The 10,417-nt window shown below is 43.7% G+C and overlaps 1 protein-coding gene across 1 annotated transcript in view; it reads right to left on the reverse strand.

Moving 5' to 3' along the window:
* The window catches only part of LOC137333373 (meckelin-like), an 81,900-nt gene extending 72,178 nt beyond the window's left edge, over positions 1-9,722 (reverse strand). The window contains exon 1 of the mRNA XM_067997516.1: positions 9,433-9,722. Coding sequence (XP_067853617.1) covers positions 9,433-9,616 — 184 coding nt within the window. The 5' untranslated portion in view covers positions 9,617-9,722. The remainder of the gene's footprint in view (positions 1-9,432) is intronic.
* Between the last annotated feature and the right edge of the window lie 695 nt (positions 9,723-10,417).

The raw sequence follows: 10,417 nt of genomic DNA on the forward strand, positions 1-10,417 counted from the left end.
GACATTGTCTCCTCCACAGGAACCAGCACTATTCAAGTACTTCACCTAGTCTTCATGTGTGAGGCTGAACATTGAGTATCAGCAGGCTATTCAACTGTGGTGGGCATCAGAGCTGAGCAGAATCTGGACCTCACCCAACATCCACAGATGAACCTTTTCAAGAACGATGTCACTTGATAACAACAACAACAGCTTGCATTTATATAGCACCTTTAACATAGTAAAACATCCCAAGGCACTTCACAGGAGAGTTAACAAATAAAATTTGACACTGAGCCACATAAAAAGAGATATTAGGACAGGTGACCAAAAGCTTGGTTTTAAGGAGCGTCTTAAAGGAGGAGATTCAATCGTGGCTTCAGTCGAGGAGAGAGAGGTAGAGAGGCGGAGAGGTTTAGGGAGGGAATTCCAGAGCTTAGAGCCCAGGGAGCTGAAGGCATGGCCATCAGTGATGAAGCGATGAAAATCGGGAATGCGCAAGAGGAAAGAATTGGAGGAGTACAGAGATCTCGGAGGGTTGTAGGGTTGGAGGAGGTCACAGAGGTAGGGAGGGCCGAGGCCATGGAGGGATTTGAAAACAAGGTTGAGAATTTTAAAATCGAGGCGTTCCCGGGCCGATAGCAATCAATAGCAGGAACCCTGGTTCTTTCCCCCTTCTGTCCAGCCCAGGGCACTGAGGCTAAATTGTATCGTGCCCAATTGCTGCCCAAGTTGAGACCAGCCAGCTCGAAGCAGACCAGAGAGCAACCTGGGAGCAGGAGCCAATGTAGGTCAGCGAGCACTGGGAGGTGATGGATGAACGGGTCTTGGTGCGAGTTAGGATACGGGCAGCAGAGTTTTGGATGAGCTCATCACCCGTTTTCCTCCCATATCCTGGTTTAGTGTCCCTCCGATTCCAGTGCAGGCACCGACTGTCCAAACTCCACTGTATGTGCCACTTCCCATGTTCTTGAGCAACATATATTGGCCCTCCAATATTCTCTTCTGCCCTATGGAGACAACCCCTGACATCCACTCAGTGCTCTCCTCACACCAACACCATTAAGACAGCAGGGGGGGGAATTGCTGGGGCACATCCCATCACTCCCTGCCGAAACATGCTGGGGCGTTTAACTGCTGAAATTCTCATCCACGCGATTGGTTCCCTCCAGATCCGTCTATTCGAATGGTCTCCTGGCCGGCCCTCCATCTTCCACCTTTCATAAACTTGAGCTCACCCAGAACTCTGCTGGCCGTATCCGAGTCCCGTCCACCTGTGCTCGCAGTAATGTCAAATGCAGTTAACATAAAAAGGTTGGTGCTGGGTTCACTGATCTCAGTTGGGAGGGGAGGGGCTATGGTGACACTACAGTCGAACTCAAGAGTGGGGCGGGATAAAAAATAAATCAGCCGTGGTTCCTGCTCCTAATCACCGCTGGTGGATGCTGGGTGAGGATGAGAGCAGGTATGGCTGTGATGCCACCCGTGGTAAAATAGCCTCCCTATTTTCACTGCCTAGGCTCACACGCGAAGAATGGCCACCCGGAGGAGATGGCAGAGGGCTGCCGGTGCCCATGAACCCGTATCTCAGCACGAGTCCCGTCCACCTTGATGAAAGGAAATGGGGAGGGAGGGAAGGGAAATTGGAGCCCCAGACTCGATCGGTGGAGTGTCAATGCCACGTGTCTCTGATTGGTTTGACGCATTAGGTCGCTGCTTCTTTGAGCAAGTCGTCATTTACTGACGTGGTTCATCCCGCAAAGTGATTGGCAAGATGATAATCCTCTTTAAGCTAAATTACTCAAATGTGCAGTTTTACAAGACAATTCTGTCATTTTGATCACAAATCAACTCCCTTTTGCAAACAATCAGCTTAACAAACACGATGAAAAAATGTTCAATCAATTCCTTTGGCAGCAAGAGCAATTTTTCACCAAAACCTGACTTTTAACCCAGATTGCTTGGTTATGACTGACGGGTGCAGACTGGGTAATATTACACGGTAATAAATGTTTAAATACTAACGGGAAATTAAATCCATTAAGTCGCAAAAAGCTAACGCTTTCACAAATGTAATTCTTTCTACGCTCTATTTTTATCGCCAGCCTCTTCATTCTGCCAGTAGGCTTGCTCGCTCGCTCATCTCACTTTCCCAATTTCATTCTAAGAATTTATAAACTTGCAGTCGTCAATTTAAAAGCTTGAATTGCATCTCCTCTGTCCCTTTAACTTGATTAAGAGAATGATCATGCTTCTCTCGGCCTCCCTTCACGGTCCAGTGATCTAACCCCACTAACCATTTATATTGCTCTCACCCGGACTCCTTGGATTCCAGTCTCTCTGTGAATTGTCAGCAGCCTATTTGACCATCTCTGCCGGGCACTATACTTTTCTCACCTGACACTCACACGCAAGTACTTTACACCAAAAATCACTGATCCTTCTGATAGTTCTCCTTCCGACCCCCTGGGGCACTGAGACCAATTTTAGCTACACCCCTCATTGCCATACTGGCTGAGATCAGGTGACTGGGTATATAATCCAGGCTGACCCTCCAGTGCAGTACTGAGGGACAGCTGCATTGTCGGAGGTGCCATCCTCCGAACAAGATGTTAAACTGAGACCCCGTCAGCCCTCTCAGGTGGACGTAAAAGATCCCACGGCATTATTTCGAAGAAGAGCAGGGGAGTTCTCCCCAGTGTCCTGGGCCAATATTTATTCCTCAACAAACATCACTAAAAAAGATTATCTGGTCATTATCTCATTGCTGTTTGTGGGAGCTTGCTGTGCGTAAATTGGTTGTCACGTTTCCTACATTACAACAGTGACTACACTTCAAAAGTACTTCATTGTAAAGCACTTTGGGACGTCCTGAGGTTGTGAAAGGCGCTATATAACTGCAAGTTCGTTCTTTCTTTATATTCCAGGGAAGGGTTAAAAACTGAACACAGTATTCTAAGTATATATATACTAACCGTACACATTTTGAATAGTGCAGTAGGCTAGTGGTTATGGTACTGGACGAGCCACCCAGAGGCCAAGAGCTTAAATCCTACCGTGGCAAGTTGCGAAATTGAATTCAATGAATTTGGTCATTTGTGGACCAACGCCAGAAAAACGACCGTGGAAGCTGCCGGATTGTCATCAAAATCCAATTGGCTCATTAAAGGCCTTCATGGAAGGGAAGGGAGCCTGCCTGGTTTGGCCTACATGTGACTCCAGTCCCACATTATGTGGTTGACTCCAGGTGCCCCCCCCCCCGGCAGCTCAGGGATGGGCAATAAATGCTGCCTTTCCAGTGTTGCCCACATCCCAAGAACAAATCTTTAAAAGTGCGTGTTTCAGACGCACTGTTCGCTATCGTATCTGGAAATCTGTGGGATTCAAAATTCCCGTGCTACATCCAGATCGCCCTATAATGTACCAGCATAATAACTGCCCTGGTAAATGGGCTGGTTGTGTGTGTGATGTATACGACGACCTCACGTACACAACCACCTCACAGCCTGTTGTACTTGAGATCACTGAGACGATCAGAGCCCTTAAAGTATCTGTAGCTTAACTATATGGCTCAGTGGGTTTTATGTATAAATATCACAGCTGGAGAATTTCCACGCAGGGTTAAACTGACTCTGACATAGCGGTTCTAGTGATCACTGTTAGTTTGCTCTCAGATTAAGATGAACAAAGGAAAACTCCAGTTGCCTCTTTGGATGCCAGCTTTGGTATTTTGATTTTTGAGTCCACAAAGTGAGTTGTGTGTAGATAATCTAAAGAAAGATTGATTAAGAGAAATGAACATCCCCTAAATTTTGGAGAAGTATTATGGTGAGGTGAATTAGCCCCTGAAGTTTAAAGACTGGGTCAATCTAATAGTCATAATATTCTGAGAATTCGAAGCCAGACTTGAACCTTCAAAACAACACACAACTGATATAATTAGATTGGAACAGAAGTGTGCTGAAATATTGCAATCCTATCTGGTGTGGTCCACGTTACATGAAATACTGACATCTCAAAAGTTATTTTGATAGTTTGAAAAAAGTTGTGCAGCAATAATATGGACAGAAAAGAAAAGAACTTGCCTTTATATAACCAATGAAGTATTTTTGAAATGTAATCACTGTTGTAATGTAGGGAAACTCAGCAGCCAATTTGCACACAGCAAGATCCCACAAACAGCAATGAGATAAATGACCAGGTCATGTGCTAGAAATTCGGGACCAGCCAGTTTCGGTGTGGTCTATGTGAGGCCATTGGGTTTCAGTTTGCACAGAAAAACAAACTGAAGAGCAGAATCTAACCACAACACACTAATTCAAAATTAAGTGAGTGGCAGGAAGCTATTTGACTGTCTGCAATTTTAGTGGGAGACCTGAGCTGGGGAGTGGGGGCCAAAGCTGCCGGGAGGTGGATCGTGGGCCACAGGAGGCCCAGGCAGGAAAGCTTTTACATTTTCTTTTAGGTTTCCTTGTGGGCCAGGAGAAGCAGGAAACTCATGCGGGCCCCACAAGGTAACGTTGGGCCTCTTTTACCCCGGGCTTCACACCCCTGCCATGATCATCCCCCCACCCCGGTGGCAGCCTCGTGCCACCCGAATTTTCACTCCCACCCACCAGCCAGGTAGTGATTTCTCAGGCAGGAGTCGAGGCCCTGGGTACGGAAATGAGGCCCGGGAGTTAAACCCTCTATGAGCCTCGACATGCAAGCTCGTTGCTCACCCAGGCCCCTCACATGGGACAATCCTGCCCCGCAATAAAATCGGGGCCATTGTCTATGCCTGGGGCTATTGTATCAAAATAAGTTGGGCCATTTTCTGTGAGTGATCCTGTTTTTTAGCCCCATATGCACGGGGGCAAAAAAAAGGCGGCAACACCAAGATATAGCGTAGACATAAAATGCTTCATTTTTGTCACAGTCCATGCTTGCAAATGGAAAGCATTTCTATTTTTGCACATAAAATTGAAATCTGCGTACCAAGGGATACGGGGACACGGCGGGAAAATGGAGGTGAGATAGAAGATCAGCCATGATCTTAGTGAATGGCGGAGCAGGCTCGAGGGGCCGTATGGCCCACTCCTGCTCCTAAATCTTATGTAAATTCTAGCAAGTAGGCTAATCCTGTGATATTTGTGAGTTCAATGAAAAATGCGATACCGGGTGTACATCTGGTGAACATCTTAAAGGGAGCAACAAGCTAGAATTTAGATTCTAGCCCAAAAGGGAAAAAATATACATAAACCTGCTATGTAGGTGGGAAACGTTATACCAGCCCCTTTATAAGAATTCCTTTTAAAAAGAGACATTCTCTTCATTGAAGTGTTTGACAAACCAGTTTTCTTTTTGTGTACAAACACAAGGCACGATGATGTAAGTCTAATCACCCCCATCATCTGTTTGTGACAGCACAGTGGGGAAGTGCAGCAGTGCTTTTCATGCTCTTGTCTCTCTCTCTCTGCAAGCATTTCTTGGTACGTCAATGCTGTTGAAGAATTTATGGGTCCATCTTACCAAGTGCCAGTGTTTTATTCAAGGGTTTTGCCTCCTAGGAATGGGAGGGGGGATGGTCAAAGTTACTACCCAAGTCCAAATAGTGTTTGTTATTGAATACCTAAATAGTTAATAAAACATTGTGTAAAAAGGGCCAGATAGGTCTTTTTAGTGATGAAATTGTTTCCCTCAGAAATCCATTCTCAGTTGCACAGTGCAACTGACAAAAGCTTCCTCAAGGAACTAGTTTGCAAATCCTAAAGGCCTAACTCTGTCCACTACGATTTTTCTCCTGAAGATAGTGGGACTAAAGGAATTGGGTTAGAAACAACAGATACTTTGCTACTATAAATAGATCCAAATAAATAACTGTGTAGAAATGAAGTAGGCTAAATTTCCTGTTCAGTGGAATCGCCTGCATAAACAGCATGTTAAATATATTTAATATTCAAAAGCCAACTGATCTTTGCATAGAAAAGTAACAGTTTAAATATACTTAAAATAGCCTGTGTAAAGTTCACAAATATAATTTCAGAAAGAATGTAAAATATTCAGTGCAAAAAATGAATTGAGACTATAAAACTGCACACACATCATGTTTGATTCAAGTGAAATTCATTCTGTTACATTTACCTTCTGTGATTATTCTATTACCATGAGCTATTATTATTAATAGCAGATACAAAAAATCTAGTACACTAGTTAGTGAACTAATATTGTGATCTTGTCACTATAATTCACTAATGGCTGTAACAATTTAACCTGCCATTTGTATATGGCAATCTAACTACTATATCTGATTGAATATACAAATCTAAACCACAGTACTGAACAAAACAAAAATGCAGTTTTGGACTTAGATTCAAAGGACCTCTGCTGCCAGGTTAAGCTACTTCAAGGTGTAATTTTTCATTACAAATGCATTCACAGTGACATTTTACATTTACCTTCTCAACAGGTCATTGTTCAGTTTCCTCAGAATTACAGTCTAATTAGACCATAATGAACGAGGAGGAGTTTATATGCTGGAGTTTTGCATATTTGCTTGATCATGAATCAAAGAATTTTACAACACGGGAGGTAATTCGGCCCATCCTGCCTGCACTGGCTCTTTGAAAGAGCTATCTGCTTAGTCGCATTTCCCTACTCTTTACCCACATCCTTTTAAATGTTTCTTTTTCAAATATTTATCCACTTCCCTTTTAAAAGTTATTATGGAGTCTGTTTCCTCCATTATCTCTGCTAGGGCCTTCCATGTTCTAATAACCCTCTGCATTACATAAAATGCAAACTCTCCCTTCAATCTTTTGGTGATGATCTTAAATTTATACCTCTATTTACCAATTCAGTGACCAGTGGGAGTGGTTTCCCCCCCATTTATCTTATCACAACCCCTCAGCATTTTTAACATTGTCATCAGATTTCCTCTCAGCCTTCTATGTTCTAGTGAAAAGAGCCCCAATTTCTCCAACCTCTGCTCATAAATAAAGTCAAATCCAGTGCTTAAACTGGGCAGAATTCTTCCCCCAATACTCTCACGTTCAGTTCATTATAGCCATTGAATTATGGGGTTCATATTTTCATTAAGATTTTGGGATTATTTTTCAGTACTGTGATGGAGCTCTTGACCTGATAACTGTAATGGAGACAAGATTGATTGTGAATTAAACTGAGTTATATCTAATTTATGTTTTTTTAAAAAAAATTCTTGGGAGGAATGGGAGCTAGTAGCCAGTTTACCAACAAGTGGGATACTTGGGCTGCAGTGGGTGATTATAGAAAGGATTTGGGCAGCCCAGTTAAGCAGGGGAATATATCTGCTGTACAGGGATTTGGTCAGATGCTCATTGCCAGGTTACACTGGCACGTATCTGATCAGGTCTGAACCAGCAGGCAGCTGAGCTGGGTCCAGTTTTAGCAGGTGTCCGGTCAGCATGCAAAGCCCAGCTACTTAATCGTTCAAACACTAGTCGAGTGTTGACTAATGCCTGGAAGGATCACACCTCCCTTTGCCACTTTAAACAAGGTAAGGTGATCACGCTAAACCAAGGTGCTTGCATGAGTGAGGTGTATTAGCCAAGGCCATCTCTCTCATGCCCACTAGGTTTTGCGACCAGGAGGCAGATGTTGGTCTAATTCCTCCTAGAAATTACTTGCATGTTCTGCCATTCAATTAGATCATGGCTGATCTGTATCTTAGCTCCATCTACCCGCCTTGTTTCCGTAACCCTTAATACCCTTGCCTAACGAAAATCTATCAAACTAAGTTCTGAAATTTTCAATTGACCTAACCCAACAGCTTTTTGAGGGAGAGTTCCAGATTTCCGCTACCCTTTGTTTGAAAACATTGTAAAAACATCCCTTCACATGAGTGTTATCAGACAAAATTTGACACAGAGCCACATAAAGAGATATCAGGACAGGTGACCAAATGCTTGGTCAAAGTACGCAATACATTGTACATAGCGTGTACATACACAGCAATGCTCCGAGTTTCATGGGGGATGTGGACTGTCCAGCACGTGCCCCCATTTCACCCAGCTACAGACATGTTCAGTCCGCTTAAAAGTGAGAGTCTGAGGTAAAACCAGAAAACGCTGGAAATACCACAGCAGGCCTGCCTGCTTCTGAAAACACTAAAGATACATTTAGACCCTTCTACCCCTGAACTGTTAACCTGTATTTTGCAGGTTGACTGACCTACTGTGAAGGGAGTTTGCACTCACGTCATTCAGCACGTGGAGGTCTTTCACAATGCTGTGATATGATGGAGACTATTGGTTTCCGTGTGCTGTTGTGTTGTGTTGTGTCCAGTTACACTGGGGCTGATGCAATGCTTTTCCACTGCCCCACCTATTTTGGTAGTTTAAACCGAGGATGGTGGGATAGTACAAAGGAACATAGGAACAGGAGAAGACCACTCAGCCCCTCGAGCCTGATCATGGCTGATCTGTATCTTAACTCCATCTACCCGCCTTGGTTCCGTACCCCGTAATATCCTTGCCTATCAAAAATCTATCAATCTCAGTTTTTAAATTTTCAATTGACCCCCAGCTGCAACAGTATTTTAGGGGAAGAGAGTGTTCCAGATTTCCACTACCCTTGGTGTGAATAAGTCCTTCCTGACATTACCCCTGAACAACGACCTAGCTCTAATTTAAGGTTATGCTCCCATGTTCTGGACTTCCCCCACCAGAGGAAATAGTTTCTCTCCATCGGCCCTATCAATTCCTTTAATCATCTCGTGGAGATGCCGGTGATGGACTGGGGTTGACAATTGTAAACAATTTTACAAAACCAAGTTATAGTCCAGCAATTTTATTTTAAATTCACTCCACTGTGAGCCGGCAGTTTGTGGTGTCGATGGTAGTCATGATGTGGAGATGCCGGTGATGGACTGGGGTTGACAATTGTAAACAATTTTACAACACCAAGTTATAGTCCAGCAATTTTATTTTAAATTCACTATTCAATTAGTGAATTTAAAATAAAATTGCTGGACTATAACTTGGTGTTGTAAAATTGTTTACAATTTAATCATCTCGATTAGATCACCCCTTAATCTTCTACATTCAAGGGAATACAAGCCTAGTCTATGCAACCCATCCTGACAATTTAACCCTTTTAGCCCCTGGTATCTATCGATTGTATGCACTAAGATTTTTTTTTAAAGATGAATGTATCTCTTTATTAGGGCAAGTCATTTGTTACAGCTCAGATCAGGCACTTTTCACTTCTTCTGGGACTTTTCGATGCAAAAAAAAAATAGGTACTTGAGCAGCAAATCACGGCTAAACACAAGGTAAATAAATGTAGGGAATCACAGGGCACTAAACCACTTGCCTTTGGTTCAGGTTAGATCGTGAAACACACAGACAAAGAGCACATCAAAGCTTTAACAGCCATTCTGGTAATAACAGTGGCGGGGAGAGGACAACACACACCCCGGCTTCTGGGTCTTACCGTCAGCACCTCGCCTTAGACTCTTGCCACACGGCGAGCACTGAAGACGGGAGACATCATAGAACTGGGAGCTGGTGCAGGACTGCGGCCGAACAAAGGGAAGCGAGGTCTCGGTGCTCTGCCCCAGGCACAGCTCGCCCAGGAGAATGGGCAGGAAGACGGCGACACGGACCGCACCGACCATGCTGCAAAGGAGCCAAGTTCAGAGATATCCGAGAGTCTAATCTGTCCAAAAACCCACCAACCCGCCCAATGCCTCACTGCAAAGTTAACCCAGTGTGCCGAGCCTCCGCTGGGCTCTCTGTGTATAAACCTGTGACTATGGTTTCCAGACTCAGTGTCAAATTACACGTTCAAATAATCCCTTTCCCGAACCACTGCGATTGGTTTGTGGAGGGGATCTTTCTCATACATTCCCTATACACACACACACACTCTGTTTCTGGGCTCGCTCCTTTCACGTTTCACATTAGTTTGGAATATCTTTATTTAATAAATACTCTTGTCTTTTAAAAAAAATCTCTATTCCACATTCTAATGGAAATTGCCTAGTGTTTACTATTTCAGGATACGATTATCTTACAGTTAATGCAAGGACTCGTATTTATATAGCGCCTTTCTCGACCTCAGGACGTCCCAAAGCTCTTTAGAGCCAATTAAGTACTTTTGAAGTGTAGTCACTGTTGTAATGTAAGGAAACCCTACAGCCAATTTATACACAGCAAGGTCCCACAAACAGCAAAGAGATAATGACCAGATTATCTGTTTTTGTGATTTTTTTTTCACTTAAAAACAAGAGATAAATGTTCGGCATTCAATTAGATCATGGCTGATCTGTATGTTAATTCCATTGACCCATCTTGGTTCCATAACCTTTAATACCCTTGCCTACCAGGAATCTATCAATCTCTGTTACCTAAGAAAGGATATACTTGCCATGGAGGGAGTGCAGCAAAGGTTCACCAGACTGATTCCTGGGATGGCA

The sequence above is a fragment of the Heptranchias perlo genome, chromosome 16 (genome assembly GCF_035084215.1).
Source record: "Heptranchias perlo isolate sHepPer1 chromosome 16, sHepPer1.hap1, whole genome shotgun sequence".
In the NCBI taxonomy this organism is placed as follows: Eukaryota; Metazoa; Chordata; class Chondrichthyes; order Hexanchiformes; family Hexanchidae; genus Heptranchias; species Heptranchias perlo.